The following is an 18,356-nucleotide window of genomic DNA, read 5'->3' on the forward strand; positions in this document are numbered from 1 at the left end:
GTTCAGTGCTTAGATTATTTTTGTGGTGTAGCGTTTAATAATGTTGTTGAAGGTATTAAAGTACAGTACTCTGTATGATAGGACTGTTAAGTATTAAAGAGGTTGATTTGATGACAGTTATAGTACTGTCTGTAGTGGTGTACAGTATTTAGAAACTGAATCATAGGGCTGTAGGCTAAGTTTATGGTTTTTTCAATATTAAACTTACCCGATAATCATGTAGCTGTCAACTCCGTTGCCCGACAGAATTCTACGGAAGGGATACGCCAGCGATCGCTATACAAGAGGGGGGTGTACTCACAAGCGCCACCTGTGGCCAGGTACTGCAGTACTTCTTGTTGACACCACCTCAATTTTTCCTCTGTCGTGTTCCGGCAAGACGTTCATGGATACGCTTATAATTTTGGAGTTTTGTTCACGGTTTTTGGTGAAGTATTGCTCTAAGATTTCAGCTTTCGCTATTCAGGAAGTTTTATTATTAGCTTAGCTAGCTTTTGGAATTAATTTGATTAATTATGGTGACGAAGAGAGTATGAACTCTCTTTCACCTTTTAATGGCCGACCCTTCCCTTAGACGGAAGTGTTGGTGTCTAAGAGAATATAGACTCTCTTTCTTAATTTTGCTTAACAAAAGTTATAGATTTATTTTATATCTCTCCGCCTTTTATAGGCCTCTTCGAGTAACTTCCTTTTTTATAAACTTATTAAAATTAATTTTTATATTTGTTTATATTCGACCTTTCCTAATAGTAGGCGGTCTTTTCTTGTACCGAAGTTAATTAACATTGAGCCCGTCATTTCGGTTTTACCTGTTAACATACAGTAGGGTCCCGAATTAAGCGTGTTCGAATTACACGATTCCCCTTTTCCACGATCGCTATTTTTCAAAAATAAATTTTCTGTATCCACGAGGCTGTTCAAAGTTCGCGAGTCAAGCACTACAAAATGTATCAAATCTATAGTCTTTTTAAGTATATTGGTAGCCCTAAATACGGTGATTTATAATAAATGTTACAAAACAATATTAACATTACATTTCATTAACATAATTTCATAATGAATAGCCTATTTAAGGATAAAATTCCACATCAACAATGAAATCAACTGTTAACTGTGCGAGTCCAGCTGACGAAATGTAAACAGAAATGTGGTTACGTTCTCGGCAATCTTTATCTTTCTCCAACCTTACGATAATTGTAATGGTAGTGTTAATGATGGTATATTAAAGCATTATTTTTGTTTAGTACAGTATATTTAAAAGCCTTATTTTTCCCTCTGGGCGTTCAAGGTTTTCACGAGTAGACTGGGTTCGTTTATCGGCAGTGAATAGCCTAAACTTCGGTAACGAGTCGTCAATATTTTGTCATATTTTAAACAGTAGGCTATACATTTGATTTGCAAACATTGGTTTTGTAGAGTAGACGGTAAAATAAAATCTAGAGAGAGAGAGAGAGAGAGAGAGAGAGAGAGAGAGAGAGAGAGAGAGATTTGATGGCACCAATGTTTGCAAATCAAATGTATACTGTTTAAAATATGACAAAATATTGACGACTCGTTACCGAAGTTTAGGCTATTCACTGCCGATAAACGATAACAAACCCTTTAATGCAAACTAACTGTATCCTTTGATATTCCTCTATATTTATCACGAATTCCTTCTATACCTCCTCAGACACTCTTATTTCAAATATCTAAATTATTCTTATCACAACTAACACCATCTAGTCATTTTCATTCCATTATATCTATTATTCCTCTGGATCTTATTCCCTTTCCTTATTCTGTTTATTCGATGGGATTGGTTTTTCCCTTTACCGTCTTTCAGAATCTATTTTTAGCCACTGGCAACCAAATCCCCCCTTCCCCCGTCTCCTACCGTCTCCCCTGCGAGTCCACCCAGCCTATCTCATAACTCCCCCCACCTTCATCCTCCCCTGTTCTAGGTCTGTAACCTTCTGCGTCATAATATCTCTCTCTCTCTCTCTCTCTCTCTCTCTCTCTCTCTCTCTCTCTCTCTCTCTCTCTCTCTCTCTCTCTCTCTCTCTCGTTATACAATACTTACAAATAGATGAAGAAACCAAAATCGATTTTCTTGAAGTGTCAATTAATTACAAACCGAAAAAATTATACCGTGTATACATCCATTTCAATCATAGCTTAAAATACGGTAACCGATTTCGTCCGCAAACCACTATTTTTTTAGGAAACACCATTCTATTCCAGAAAATTTTTACTCTTTAAATGTCAATTGCGCTATAATAAAACATGTACTTATGTTGTTAAATTTCGGGTGTTTTAAAAATCGAGTATTGCTAACTTATTTTTGTTTTACTTTTAGCTGTGATCACATCAGCTGATGTCTTGCTTCCGCGCGAATACAATAACAAAGAATTGTTTACACCATTTCTTAACTTATTCAAACCATCTATACAGTTAATATTACATAAACACCAATGTGTTATAACCTATCATATTTATTGTTTAGTACTTTAAAACCATCCCTCTCTCTCTCCCTCTCTCTCTCTCTCTCTCTCTCTCTCTCTCTCTCTCTCTCTCTCTCTCTCTCTCTCTCTCTCTCTCTCTCTCTCATCGAACGTTATAGCGGTAACCTAATTGTTCGGTGACTTTAAAAATAGGCCTAGTACTTTCTTCTTTACCTTTTTTGCATATGGATCCATAATTGAGGTGGGTACAAGTTGACGACTTATAACTGAAGTTAGGAAAAGTATTTTGGATATGGAAAGGACAATTATCTTTCGTAACAGTTTAGAATTATCGTAAGTTATCACTCTGTCATTAACGGCAGTTTGCTATTGTGGATTAAACGCATAAGGAAAAAAAAATTTCCAGCTTTGCTACGAATTTAGGAATTTATATGGATACGGTAAGTAAAATATTTGTAATAACATAATGTTTACTAAATGTTTGTAATATCATTAGTTATGACTTAGATCATGTGTGTTTAATGCATTCGTTTGTTTATTATGATCGAAGATGGAGCGTAAACAAATGGAAAGTTTCCGTTTCAGGCGGCATCATAAAGAAAAACATTTCATAAATGGCATTCATTTCATTTATTTGAAAGTTCTAATAAAAAATAATTAGAACATTGGTAATAATAAATTCAACATATAATTTATACTTGGTAAAATTGCTGTCAATTCAAAAACACAGATGTATAAATGCGTCTGTTTCTTCGTTGTGATCAGAGTTAAACGTAAACAAAACATTGGTTGTCGTTTTCTATTCTGCTTTTTAGCGTGTTTAGGAAACGCATGATATAAAATCGCCTTTATTTTGATAATTCTGGATTTTCAATCATACAACAAGCTAGTCTATAGAGTGATGGTTTTGCTATTCACCAGTTGTATTATACAATAGATATTATGACAAACATTAAAATTTGTCTGTATTTTGGGTTGTGTTGTAACGGGAAATATATGGTGTTTACACCTATCCTGGTTATAATTTTAACCATTTTTCAAGTTATTAGAACTTTAAAGTATATTAAATGTTTTATTTATTTACAAAAACAATTTGATATTATAAAGAAATACAGTATAGTACAAAGAAAGTATTGGAAATGGGTAGTAAACACATTTGAATAGGCAAATTGCTGGTTGCCATGGCCACAATGGAATTATTTCTGTTAGTTGTGTGTTTCGAAATTCGCGATTTTCCATTTACACGAGGTCATTAATCGACCAAATTCTCGCATAATTCGGGACCCTACTGTATTATGCTATTTTAATGTTTTTGAAAGAATTTCTTTGATAGTCTCGTACTGTTTCAAAGTGGAACTAACGTTTTGTTTTGTCTCTGCAGTTGTTGACGTTCAGAACGTTCAACTTGCGCTCTATCGTTACGATAGAGAGAGAATTTTCACGGTGTCACGTTGCAGTAAGAGTAAACCGTTTCTAGCGTTAAGTTCATTCTTTCTTAGCTTAATGGTTTTAATTCTAATAAAGGAACTTTTTATTTGGGAAATCTTTCAGTTTTTTTCCTTTAACAATAATATGTTTTAACGATATATATGATTGGGCTCTTCTCTCAGGTTCTAAGTCAAGAGAGAGAGAGAGAGAGATATAGAGACGGAGGGAGAGAGAGCTGGATAAACGTTTCGTTCAAGCGAGTAACGTTGTTATCGTTTTTGCTCTTCTCCCTAGTCTCTTTAGGGGAAGAAGGTAAACGTTTCTAGAGTTTATTCTTGTTCTCAAGCTTTATGCGGTGAGAGATTTTAAACGTAGTTTATTTGATCTAGTGTTTAGTCTCTTTCCAGCCACTGAATTATTTATCTTTCATTAGATTTTTCTGTTACATTGTAATTCTGTTTTCGCAATTACTATCTTTTAAGGAAGAATAGAATTGCGTGTTTCAGGTACAAACCACTTAAAGTTTCGAGTTCAGTGAAATAAGTGCAAACAGAAATTCAAAAGTGATAAGTGATTAGCGCAAAGTGTTTCAGTGTTGTGCGTGAGGGTACTTCTGTGCGTGCCAGTCGTCCTCCCAGTCCGGGACCTCTTGCAAGCTCCCAAGCCCAGGGGAGAAGCAATGTCGAAGGGCAAAAGGGTTCGGCAGGCCTTGATCGGCGCACAGAAGTATCCTCGGTGGTTGCGGGCGTGTCTTACAGAGACCGTCACTCCCACCCGCAGACGATTGAGCCCTTATTTTGCTCGTCTGCAGAAGAAATTTCGGGGAGAAAACGCTGGACTCAGGTCTCAAGACCTCTTAAACGTAAAGTCCAGACCTCTAGAGTTCAACAACCCGGATGCAGTCATTGGGTTAGCTCTGACTCTCCGCAGTCATCAGGTGACTGCACACCTCCTAAGAGAGGTAAGGCGATGCCTCAACAGACCTCATCTTCTATTAAGGCTTTGCCTCAACAGACCTTATCGTCTGTTGATCCCAAGACGACTTTGCTGCAGTCCATGCAGTCGCAGCTTGCGGTCTTAATGCGTGAGTTTCAGGCTGAGAAGGTTACACCTCCTCCTGCGAGAGCTCCGCCTCACCGCAGTCCAGTCTGCCAGGCGTACGAAGTTGAGGTTCCTCAAGCTACCTTACCGCGTTCGGAGTTGCCAGTTACCAGCGTTGTGCAGCAACCTTAACCTTCCTTAAGGCAACCTCAACAATGGGAGCAGGAGTCTTATGCCTTGAAGCAAGATTTTCTTGCAGTTAGACCATCTTCGAGGCAACAACCTCTTGAGGTACGACAACCTCTACCATCCTTGAGGCAGCCACCTCAGCTCTCGCAGCTGCTACCTCAACTTTCCTTAAGGCGAGAGCCTCAACTCTTGAGGCTAGCTCCTCAGGAACCTCAACTCGTGAGACAGGAACTGCGTTCTGCGCAGCCGCTACCTCAACTCTCGCAGCTCACACCTCAAGAACCTCAATTCGTGAGTCAAGAGCCTCTCTCTGCGCAGCCACCTCAACCATGAGGCAAGCGCAACTCTTGAGGCAGCAACCTCATGCTATGAGTCAGCCACCTCAACGCATGCATCTGCCACTTTCTCCTCAACTTGAGCCTCTTCCCATTCAACTTGGAAATAACAAATGACAATAATAACACCTCATTACTTTCATAACTTGCATTTGTAATCATATACATGTATGCCTACACAAACATTATGATAATGGAGGTTATTTGTATTACTTAAATATAAAAATATATATGTATTCCTTGCAATATATTTTTAACAAAATCGCAAAATATGGCAAAAATATCTTCAAAACAAAAATGAATCATGAGTTATGAATGTAAGGTAAATATTATGTTGATATTAAAACCCCATGCAAGCATGCATGAAGTAATGCAGTGTTGCCAACAGGGCGAGTTTCCCTTTCCTGAGGTGAAGTAGATTATAGTACATTTAGTGCAGCTTAATTCTACGATTATCACAAAACAGTCTAAATCAATTCCCTCGGCACGTGCACTTTCATTGGACAGTAATGCGATATTACTCAATCTAGCACTGGTCATGGAATTTCTGAGATATGTTACACGCCATGCAACATGCTCTGCTTACCTTACAGCATGCTCTACATACAGCATGCTCTGCATACAGCATGCTCTGCATACCTTACCGCATGCTTCTCAGTCACACATCTTTGGTTGTTGCCAACTCACTAGACTGTCAAGCAGTTTCATAACTTTGCCTTCTAGTCTGCTGCTTTTGCACCAGTGAAAACCTCACTGAGAGAACTTAGCTTTTCTCGGATATGGTCCCTGTAGATGAGAAAGTGCTTTTCTCCCTCCTTCTGATATTCCCTTGAGGACTCTGTCATTTGGAGAGGAGCCTTTAGCTGCGTAGCCTCCTATGGACTTTTATTTAAGCATAACATGCTTCCAGGGAAGGTAATGGTTCCACTTCAGTCGCTAACCCCGTCTGTTACCACACCTGCTCCCATAGACCTTGAGCTGTGTTGCAAGACATGCAGTCCAAGCTTAATCCTTGTTAGAGGATTTTTTGTTTACGGAGTCAGTGTGTCACTGGGAAGACGTTCAACAACCAGCATAAGTGACTTGTTGTGACGCAGTGCGGCAACCTCAGCAACCCGATAAGGAGTTGTCTGTACGACCCAGACAGTCTAGACAGCTTCGGGTTGTCACTGTACTTCCTCGCTTCCCCTGGTTGACAGTTCACAGACTGTGCAGCAGTACCATGATCTTGTGTCCGGCTCCGTCAGACGACTGGCTTTTAAGAGCTCCCACAAGTCGTCGCTGTCTGGAGATTCTCAGATGGACTATGGATCTGACCAAGGAACTGGGCCTCCTGGTCAATTTTGAGGAGTCTCAGCTCGTCCCATCCCAGACCATTGTCTACCTGGGTATGGATCTTCAGAGTCGAGCTTTTCGGGCTTTCCGTCGGCCCCAAGGATCTTCCAAGCCCTAGAATGCATCCAGAGCATGCTGAGAAGGAACCGATGCTCAGTCAGGTAGTGGATGAGTCTAACAGGGACACTTTCATCGCTGGCCCTGTTCATCGTGTTAGGGAGACTCCACCTCCCCCCCCTTCAGTATCATCTAGCTGCTCACTGGATAAAGGACATGACGCTAGAGACAGTCTCAGTTCCTGTTTCCGAAGAGAGGAGGTCTTCTCTCGCGTGGTGTAAGAACAGCTTTCTTCTCAAGGAAGTCTACCTTTGGCTGTTCAGAAACCCGACCGCCGTCTCCTCTCGGACGCATCAGACACGGGCTGGGGTGCGACTTTGGACGGACAGGAATGCTTGGGAACATGGAATCAGGAGCAAAGGACACTTCACATCAATTGCAAGGAGTTGTTGGCGGTTCTTCTGGCCTTGATAAACTTCAAGTCCCTCCAGCTTAAGAAGGTGGTGGAGGTGGACTCTGACAACACCACAGCCCTGGCTTACATCTTCAAGCAGGGAGGGACTCTTTCGTGGAAGTTGTTCTATATCGCAAGGGACCTCCTCATCTGGTCTAAAGATCGAAAGCTCACGCTGGTAACGAGGTTCATTCAGGGCGGTATGAATGTCATGGCAGATCGCCTCAGCCGGAAGGGTCAGGTCATCCCCACAGAGTGGACCCTTCACAAGAATGTTTGCAGCAGACTTTGGGCCCTGTGGGGTCAGCCAACCATAGATCTGTTCGCTACCTCGATAACCTAGAGACTCCTGTTGTATTGTTCTCCGATTCCAGACCCAGCAGCAGTTCACGTGGATGCTTTTCTGCTGGATTGGTTCCATCTCGACCTGTATGCATTCCCGCCGTTCTAGATTGTCAACAGGGTACTTCAGAAGTTCTCCTCTCGCAAAGGGACACGGCTGACGTTGGTTGGCTCCGCTCTGGCCCGCGAGAGAATGGTTCATAGAGGTACTGCAATGGCTGGTCGACATTCCCAGGACTCTTCCTCTAGGAGTGAACCTTCTACGTCAACCTCACGTAAAGAAGGTACACCCAAACCTCCACGCTCTTCGTCTGACTGCCTTCAGACTTTCGAAAGACTCTCAAGAGCTAGGGGCTTTTCGAAGGAGGCAGCCAGAGCGATTGCCAAAGCAAGGAGAACATCCACTCTCAGAATCTATCAGTCTCAAGGGGAAGTCTTCCGTAGCTGGTACAAGACCAATGCAGTTTCCTCAACCAGTACCACTGTAACCCAGATTGCTGACTTCCTGTTACATCTAAGGAAAGTAAGATCCCTTTCAGCTCCTACGATCAAGGGTTACAGAAGTATGTTGGCAGCGGTTTTCCGCCACAGAGGCTTGGATCTTTCCACCAACAAAGATCTACAGGACCTCCCTAGGTCTTTTGAGACCTCAAAGGAACGTCGGTTGTCCACTCCAGGCTGGAATCTAGACGTGGTCCTAAGGTTCCTTATGTCATCAAGATTTGAACCTCTCCAATCAGCCTCTTTTTAGGACCTCACATTAAAAACTCTTTTCCTCGTGTGCTTGACAACAGCTAAAAGAGTAAGTGAGATCCACACCCTCAGCAGGATCATTGTTTTCACATCTGAAACGGCTACATGTTCCTTGCAGCTCGGTTTTTGCTAAACGAGCTTCCTTCACGTCCTTGGCCTAAGTCGTTCGAGATCCCAAGCCTGTCCAACTTGGTGGGGAATGAACTGGAGAGAGTACTTTGCCCAGTTAGAGCTCTTAGGTACTATCTAAAAAGGTCTTAACCTTTACGAGGACAATCAGAAGCCTTATGGTGTGCTATCAAGAAACATTCTTTTCCAAGTTCTAAGAACTCAGTTTCTTACTATTCAGGCTTCTGATTAGGGAAGCACATTCTCATCTGAAGGAAGAAGACCTTGCTTTACTGAAGGTAAGGACACATGAAGTGGGAGCTGTGGCTACTTCAGTGGCCTTCAAACAGAACCATTCTCTGCAGAGTGTTATGGATGCAACCTATTGGAGAAGCAAGTCAGTGTTCGCATCATTCTATCTCAAAGATGTCCAGTCTCTTTACGAGTACTGCTACACCCTGGGACCATTCGTAGCAACGAATGCAGTAGTAGGCGAGGGCTCAGCCACTACATTCCCATAATCCCATAACCTTTTAACCTTTCTCTTGAATACTTTTTATGGGTTGTACGGTCGGCTAAGAAGCCTTCCACATCCTTGTTGATTTGGCGGGTGGTCAATTCTTTCTTGAGAAGCGCCGAGGTTAAAGGTTGTGATGAGGTCCTTTAGTATGGGTTGCAGCCCTTGATACTTCAGCACCTTAGAGTTGTTCAGCCTCCTAAGAGGAACGCTGCGCTCAGTAAGGAAGACGAACTTATTTAAGGCAAAGTAATGGTTCAAGTCGACTTCCTTACCAGGTACTTGTAATTTCATTGTTATTTTGAATAACTGATAATATGAAATACGGGATACTTAGCTTCTTGATATACATGTACACTGGTTTTCACCCACCTCCCTGGGTGTGAATCAGCTACATGATTATCGGGTAAGTTTAATATTGAAAAATGTTATTTTCATTAGTAAAATAAATTTTTGAATATATTTACCCGATAATCATGATTTAATTGACCCACCCTTCCTCCCCATAGAACCAGTGGACCGAGGAAAAATTGAGGTGGTGTCAACAAGAAGTACTGCAGTACCTGGCCACAGGTGGCGCTTGAGAGTACACCCCCCTCTTGTATAGCGATCGCTGGCGTATCCCTTCCGTAGAATTCTGTCGGGCAACGGAGTTGACAGCTACATGATTATCGGGTAAGTATATTCAAAAATTTATTTTACTAATGAAAATAACATTTTTCGTACCTGAAGTTAAATAACTTGGCAATGAAGGGTAATTCATATAAAAACTTGACAGACTGAGAATGTTTGTCAATAATTAAAAATGGAAAACGTTAGTACTTTATTTAGTATTTGAGTGAAATATGTAGGGTTCCCGAATCTCTTGATAAAGTAATCCAATTGGTTTAACTGAAGCATATATTGAAGACAAATTTTAAAGAAAATATGCAAGTACATGGGAGTACATATGGTAATACTGTGCACAAAACATGGACGTAGACCCACAAGTCTGTGGACACTTTTTCTGTGACCAATAGTAGCTGCTAAGCAGGTTGTTTAGCAAACCTAGCTCCTTCATAGGACAAACAGCGTCTCGTCTAATGTCGCGGTTGCGATGTAAGGCCCAGATGAGAGATAAGAATGTTGGGCCTATTTCCTTACTTTCCTCTCCCTTGGAGTGCAGTGGTTGTGCCATTATTTGCTTGATTGGACGTATTGGATGTTGATTCAGTTAAGTTTCTGTACAGAGCAAGTTTTTTATACAGTGCGTGCAATGCAGAAGTATCACCCCCATCCTCCCCCTTGTACAAACTATTTCTTCAAATTGACCACACCTTTTTTACATTATTTCTTCCTTAGGATATAGGCTCCTTCGTGACCATCTTTTTTTATTTTTTACATAACCTCTCCAACCACCTGATGAAACTATTCTTAGGTCATTATGAGGTGGATAGGAGTCAGCACTTCCTCTGCAGGTCGAAGTGTTATAATATCTTGGGAAATCAGCTGGCGTGGGTAAAGGGATTTTCTCTCTTCTAAGGATAAATTTGTATTTGTGAAGGAACAAATAACACATTTCTCAAGTAATTTGTATTTTTCCTAACTATACAAACCTGGGTCTTTTAAGATACATTTTGCACCTCAACCACCCTGCAAGCCCTCGGTGAAAGATTAAAGTGGGTACTCATTGAGGCTTCCTTGCTACCCACCAGTATTAACGGACACCTTGTTATAAATTTTAAGTCGTGTCCCAGCTTTGCTGATATCATACCCTTATGGAAGACTGAGGTTTGTATAGTTAGAAAAAATACAAATTCGTTAAAAGAGTTTTGATATTACAGTGATCTTTATGAACGATTTCAGCCATGACCCAATGCCCCATAGCATTTTATATATAGTTACTTGTGAAGTTTTGACATAGAAATGTATATTACACCAGCAGCATAACTAAGCTTTGCATGATCGTTCACTTTGCAGATGAGGGAATAGTTTCTTCGCCTGTCAACAGTGTGGACCTTGACAGAGATTCCCCTCTGGCCGGAGCGTTGGATGATGAGGAAGAAGGTGGGCCTCCTAGTATAGAGACACAACCACCTGATCATGTAGATGATTTAGAAGTATCGGGTATCACCTCATCCTGGATAAGGTAAGAACATTTTTCAGTTTATTTAGTTTGAAATTATGCTTGTTTGCTATTTGACTAATCATGACAATTTGCTAAACAAAATGAAGATATCAGTATATCTCAGGATTTTTTATTTGATCAGGGTTTTATGATTGATAAGAAAAAGAACTGATTTATTTGTAGTCTCTATATTCTTATCCCATGTTTATTTTTTTTTTAATGGTCTAGATATTTTGGTTTAATTTATGGAAAAAAGCTATTTCTCCATATTATTTGTTAGAGCGCCTTCCTGAATATAATGATTGACTGGATAAGCTGAGGTATATGGTACTTAAGTTTAACTTCAAACTCCTACTGTACAGCCTAGTCAAATGCTGCATAGGGATAAAAATGTAAGGGAAAGCGGCTGTGTGGATGCTGCATGAGAGGTGTAGCAGTGAACTTGATCCTTAATATTCAGTGACAAATGGTGTCATAAGTGTGCTTCAAATTGCAATATAGAAAAAGATTTGAGTCTTTCAGTCGAGAAACATGCCAAGCGCCATTTTTAAAAAGTGTCAGAAATCATGATTGAAAATTGCCAATTTTCAATCGCGAATTACTCGGTAAATATAATAGCTAGGAGTTTCATATTTGTTATAAATAGTAGCAAATATTATGCAGAACACAGTTAACCTAAAATATTTTCAATACGATGCACAGTTTTTTGGGGTTGAAAATTGGCAATTTTCAATCGTGATTTCTGACACTTTTTAAAAATGGCGCTTGGCATGTTTCTCGACTGAAAGACTCATTTATAATACCTAAAATGTACAAGGACAGCATTGTAAAAGATTGGACCGCAAAATACTAAAAATTCATGTCTTGATTTCCTTGAATATATAATTTTTGAAGAAAAAGTAGTCAAGAGACAAGGTGGTGTGAATACTGAATTCAAATTTTTTATTACCAATTATAAGTGAATTCAGTGCAATATTGGATTGAATAACTGCTAGACTGCATAAGTAGAGATGTCACTCTCTTCATTTTTCATCTGGTAACAATGAAAACAATATTGCGTTTTAATAATAGAAAATATAAAAACATTATTGTGAATCAATCTTAAGGAATTACAGATCCATTATATGAATTATAGTGAGTAGATTGCGGTTCATTGAAAGTGTCCAGAATAATGTATGACATTATCACCAATTTTCTGTAACATGATTTGTGGTATGCCAATGAAACAATCTCCAACAGATTTAGTAGATTTGAGAACAAAGCCATCAGAAGGATATTGGGAGTTAAATGACAGGACTGGATTACTCGAGTCCCATATGTGGATGAGATCAAGTTGAGGGGTAGATAGAGAGGGTTTGGGCATACTCTTCACACTCCCCAAAAAGGGATTAGTTCCCCAAACGTTTAATGGGGGTCCACAAGGGGCTATAAGAGTTCGAAGATCCAGGCCTACATGGCTGAGGACTATGAAGCGGGAAGTAGAAGATAGTGAATGGAGAAGTATTGAACTAAAAGCTTAGGATAAGATGACTGGCAAAATCTAACCGAGGCCCTTTTCGTCAATAGGCTTACGAGGATATAATAATGATGATGATGATTCACAATGTGTATCTTTACATTAATTTTTCTGTTATTTTCAGTTCCGGAGGAAGCCACTATGGTAATACACATCCAAGCTATGGTTATTCCCTTATGAAGACAGAAAACCATCAAGTCGACAATTCAGGCCTGAATGAAATGCCGGGGCTTGAACCAAGTGACTTTGATATTGGCCCTGTGTACGGGCCACAAATGCCCGGTCCCTTCAGTAGTCCGACCCCGGAGTCTGGTTCATCGTATGGTGATGTAACAGGTTAGTTTTAAAATTCTCTTGTCGCCGATATGGATCATAACTACTCTGCCTCACCAAGTCAATGTCTGCTGTCCCTTTTCAATCACACCTTGAGTTGTAGATAGTCTTAACTTTAATGGAATTATAATTTTATTTTATTATTTTTACTTATTTTTGTTACTACGGTATTTATTATTATTATTATTATTGATAGTTTTATTATTACTTTTTAATTTAACCAGACCACTGATATAGAAATCAGACAAAAATTACTGGAAAAGTGTTTCACATAAAGGAAGTCAAGACTCAACTTTTAACATTTATTTACAGTTTATCATTGTTAGTGATATGAACTCATTATATACAGTACAATATTTTTTGTTACATTTGATGTATTGGGAAACTGAAAAGAATAATTTCTTTTTCCTCAGATGAGAATGCAGTCGGAGGTATCTGTGGCCTTAGGAACTTGGGAAATACATGTTTTATGGCAGCTGGGATTCAGTGTTTGGTGAATACGCCTCCAATTGCTCAGGTATGTAATATGATTTCTGTCACATACTGGTTTGATCCATTAGATTACGTTTTATTTCCAAATTCATGAATTAGTGTTAGATATATTAATATATACTAACAGGAAAGGAGCAAGTTTCTATTAACCCTTTTACCCCCAAAGGATGTACTGGTACGTTTCATAAAACACATCCCTTTACCCCCATGGACGTATCAGTACGTCCTTGCAAAAAACTGCTATTTACAATTTTTTTTTTGCATATTTTTGATAATTTTTTTTGAGAAACTTCAGGCATTTTCCAAGAGAATGAGACCAACCTGACCTCTCTATGATGAAAATTAAGGCTGTTAGAGCAATTAGAAAAATATATACTGCAAAATGTGCTTGGAAAAAAAGTAACCCCTGGGGGTTAACGGTTGGAAAGTTCCAAATAGCCTGGGGGTAAAAGGGTTAATGTATTCAGTAGAATAATCATAATGACTCATTTGTAGTTATACAGTAATAGAAAAAGAGGCGCAGTTTCGAGAAAATTTAATGAGTTTAAAGAAAATATATATATTTAGTTGAGACTCCTACTTAGAGAATGCCTTGAAGAAATCACTCGGCTTCAATGTGGAATATATTTTCCGAGTAGGCGCCTGGTTTCCCCCAGTTTGACACTCTAAATATACAATATATTTCTTGTGAATGTTCAGTTTTATATGACAAAAATATTTATGGTTTGGTCAAAAAATCTTCTGATATTTCATCGGATTCGGAAAGTTTTTCGGTTTTCAAGATTTTGCATTTTTAAGAAGCATAGATTTAATAGATAAAGTTTAAATCTATTTATTTTTTATTTTTTTTCTATCTCAAATTTGGAAAACTGTGTAGTTTTCTCTCCTGAATGTATTCTGGCCAGCTCTATAGGAGTGAAGTCAGGCTCATTGGGTGTCATAATTTCCTCCTTTTAACAATGATAAATTTCGCTGATTTTTCAAGAGACTAAAAAATTTTATTTAGTTAAATGTTAAATTTTTTTTCATTATAAGTACAGGCTTTACGTCTTATTTTTTCTATGTTGCCTTTATCTATGGCTATTCTATTTTCAAATGAATAATATGTATGATGTGTTTGAATATAACTGGGTGTTTAAGTGTTAGGCTGTTTAGATTAAAGTATTTAAAATGATACAGTATAAAATTCAAGTATATTTTAACTAGAGGGCATGTTTTGGTCCTATTTATAACTAAACTTTTATTTTACAGTATTTCATCAGCCACCATCACCATCATAACTCTAATGGAAAGAACTCCTTAGCAATTCAATTCTCTCAATTGACCAACAAAATTTGGTGTGGACGTTACTCCTCGTTGAGACCGTCTGATTTCAAAGACGCCTTCGGTCAGCAATGGCGGGATTTTAGGGATTACAGACAGGTATGTATGATGTCTGCTGTAACATTTAATATGGTAATGCTTGCCTTTATTACTTTCTTTGATTTATTTGAATTTCATGTACTTTTTTCATTAATTCTATATTTAGGCACTAAAATTCTAGTCACAATTTTTTCATGCCTCCCATGGTGAAAGTTATGGGACTGAAGCTCTGGTTTCAGATTTTTTGAAGATTGAAGCCCAGGTTTCAGAGTATGAGACTGAACCCTGGTTTTATAATTTTGTTTTTGACTAAAGCCCTGATTTCAAATTTTTGTATGAGACTCAAGCCCCGGTTTAAAAGATTTGTATGAGACTGAAGCCCTGGTTTCAGTTTTTTGTAAGAGGCTAAAGCCCTGGTTTTAGATTTTTATGATTGAAGACCAGGTTTCAGATTTTAGTATGAGACTGAACCCTGGTTTCAGATTATTATTTTAGCACTATGTTTTTAAGGAACACTCCCATATAGGATTGCATTCAATTTAAATTTAATGCAATTTTTTAGGGGATAAATTTTACCTGGTTTTAATGTACCATTTTTAAAAATAGTCTAAGGAATAAGGTAAAATGCAAAGGAGAGAAAACAATTGCACAATAATTATTTCCTTTCTTTTCAGCATGACTGTCAGGAATTCATAACGCTGCTCTTGGAAGGGTTGCGGAAGCAGATGTGTTTAACTGATGATGGAGGGGGTAACGTTGGAGTTGCCAAACAAAAAAATCAGGACAAGCTGGTCAGCAGTGGGAGTAGCACGACCAGTTCGAGTAGTACTAGTAGCAGTAGTAGTACTAATAGCAGGAGTAGTAATAACAGCACCCATGCCAGCGGGAGTAGAGGGAGTCAGATGTATTCGTCGCCCTCGTCTCCACAGTCTCCGCACTGTCCCACATCGCCACAGAGTCCACATTGCCCCAATTCACCGCAAACTCTTCACTCACTCAAACAACCTCTCGAACTTCGTAGTGATTCCCATGAGGTAAGAATTTTTTCTGCTCTTATATTTTTGATTCGGGTGTCTGCGATCAATTTTTAAAGATGTGTATAATAAGGTTAACTAAAAGTGTAAAAGTAAGGTAATAAAACATGTGGAATCTTATTATTTCTTTATAATTTCACACGTTCTTTACTGTACATTGAATGATGAAATTCAATCGTTACCTCTTCAGGAGTAAGAGGGCTTTGATGTTCCATGAATTGCGTTATGCAATATAGGCTTGTAAATTAGATAGTTGTTTATAAGTGATAGGACGGTATTTTTGGTAAATAACGAATCATGTGTTACTGCTTTTACAATGTTTTTATCTCATTCTATTAATTTAACAACAGACCTGTAATTTGCGTCAAAACGTATCCTTGATTTACATTGGTCCACATTTGTGATCTTTCACAAGTATAATTAATTTTATTCCTAAATTATAAAGTTCATTGTGTACTGGTTGTAGAGCTATATGTTGCTTGCAACCTTGTAGATCTGCCTAACATAACCTAATAAATATTTCAGATAAATGACATTTACTTCCATTTTAAAAGATTTTGTAACTGTAATATATTTCTTATATTTTTTGCTGCCACTTCCCCCTCTGTAGTGTTCATCATTTCTATGATGAGGGGCTATTCAGGCTAGGTAAATTAGACTTGCTTGTAATTTTGACAGGGGAAAAAATAAAGCTTCATTTATATAATCAGTTTTGAGCCACTGTTAGCTTTTCTGACCTAACCTGTAGAGTCACAAAGTTAGCCTCAGCTGGGGAACACTTATTTTGGTTTACTTATAGTTCATCTCTTTGTCGATGTCTCACAGGATGTAGATACAGGAGAGAGGGTTCCCAGCCCCCTCGTCCCGTCCCTTTTAGTCGCCTCTTACGACACGCAGGGATAACGTTGGCGCTATTCTAATTGTTTTTATGCCCCCGCGGCCACAGGGGGAACGTAGAGAGTAGAGGTCCCCTTTCTTGTTTTGTTTCATTGTTGATGTTGGCTATCCCCCAAAATTGGGGAAGTGCCTAGGTATATGTATGTATGTACTCATAGTTCATACTGAATTATGCTACTGAAAGCTTACCGGAAATTAAGTGTGATGTAGACACTTGATAGGACAGGGCCCCATTACTGTATGAAAAAAATGTGCGTTTGAAGGACACCCCTGAATAGGATAAAACTTTTGAAACCTATGATATAGAAGTGGGAAGAGATGAGGAGCAACCACAATTTGTTTTATTCCTTGCTTGAAAGCCTCTCTGTCATTCTCACTATGTTGGCTAGAATACCAGATGTTGCTTCAAGTGTAAATTAAAATTTATGTTAGTCGGGTTTCCAGTAACTGGTACAGTCCTTTGTTCTACAGCCACTGGTACAGTCCTGTGTTCTACAGCCACTGGTACAGTCCTGTGTTCTACAGCCACTGGAACAGTCCTGTGTTCTACAGCCACTGGTACAGTCCTGTGTTCTACAGCCACTGGTACAGTCCTGTGTTCTACAGCCACTGGTACAGTCCTGTGTTCTACAGCCACTGGTACAGTCCTGTGTTCTACAGCCACTATGTCCTATTCTGGCTTATTTTGCCTCTCTGCACTTTTGATTCTAATATCCCATCAGGCATCATAAAAAAGGAAGCCATATCCTGCTGGGCCTTGGCTTCCTGGGAATAGCTGTCTTGACACTTGATATTGTTTGTGCCTCTGTCAAACTTCGTATTCTTGGCAGTGTTATTGTGTTTGGAATAGTTGCTACAGGGAAAGCGATCTTAACTGATTCCAGGCAAAGGCAAATGTCTTCTCTTCGAGCTGAAAGAATTCCTCGTAGGAAAAGGAGATTATTATTATTACATAAAATTGTTTGTTTGTTCTTGTTACTGTATATACTAAATATGTTTAATATTATTATAATTATTACTATAATCATCATCATCATTATCAAATAATTAAATTAAACCTAGTTAAATCTCATCTTGGAACAAAAAAATTACAATTGTAAGCACTTTTAATGTAATACACTGATTTAGTCATATAAAGTCATATAAATGTGAATGAAAGAGGATAATTACTTTTAAAAAGTATGGAATCAGGGTTACCGTAAAATAGTAAGGGTTTTGCAATTCTAAAATTAGAAGACTGATGGAAAAATCGATCTGCTCTAAGCAGCGTGTACAGGAAAAAATAAGGCTTGTGATTAATAGATCTTTCAGGTTTAGGCTGGATAAAATCAGAAACCTAACACCCTTGCTGTTTTTTTTTTTTTTTTTTTTTTTTTTTTTTTTATATATATATACTAGACAAAAAACTGTTGTGTGTAGATGTTTAGATATTCTAAATGAAGACTTTTATTTGACTTCTGGTCCTTAGTAACAATAGTGAATAAAGTTGATATTTTTTTTCTCTTTAATTTTTGTCGTTGAAACTTATTTTGGTACATACATAAATACAAATACCAAGGCACTTCCCCCAATTTTGGGGGGTAGCCGACATCAACAAATGAAACAAAACAAA

General features: G+C 38.6%; 1 protein-coding gene across 1 annotated transcript in view; it reads left to right on the forward strand.

Moving 5' to 3' along the window:
* The window catches only part of LOC137650185 (uncharacterized), a 59,961-nt gene that overhangs the window by 18,114 nt on the left and 23,491 nt on the right, over positions 1-18,356 (forward strand). The window contains exons 3-7 of the mRNA XM_068383358.1: positions 10,963-11,131; positions 12,751-12,962; positions 13,373-13,476; positions 14,703-14,873; positions 15,488-15,847. Coding sequence (XP_068239459.1) covers positions 10,963-11,131; positions 12,751-12,962; positions 13,373-13,476; positions 14,703-14,873; positions 15,488-15,847 — 1,016 coding nt within the window. The remainder of the gene's footprint in view (positions 1-10,962; positions 11,132-12,750; positions 12,963-13,372; positions 13,477-14,702; positions 14,874-15,487; positions 15,848-18,356) is intronic.

Source organism: Palaemon carinicauda, chromosome 11 (genome assembly GCF_036898095.1).
Source record: "Palaemon carinicauda isolate YSFRI2023 chromosome 11, ASM3689809v2, whole genome shotgun sequence".
NCBI classification, from domain to species: Eukaryota; Metazoa; Arthropoda; class Malacostraca; order Decapoda; family Palaemonidae; genus Palaemon; species Palaemon carinicauda.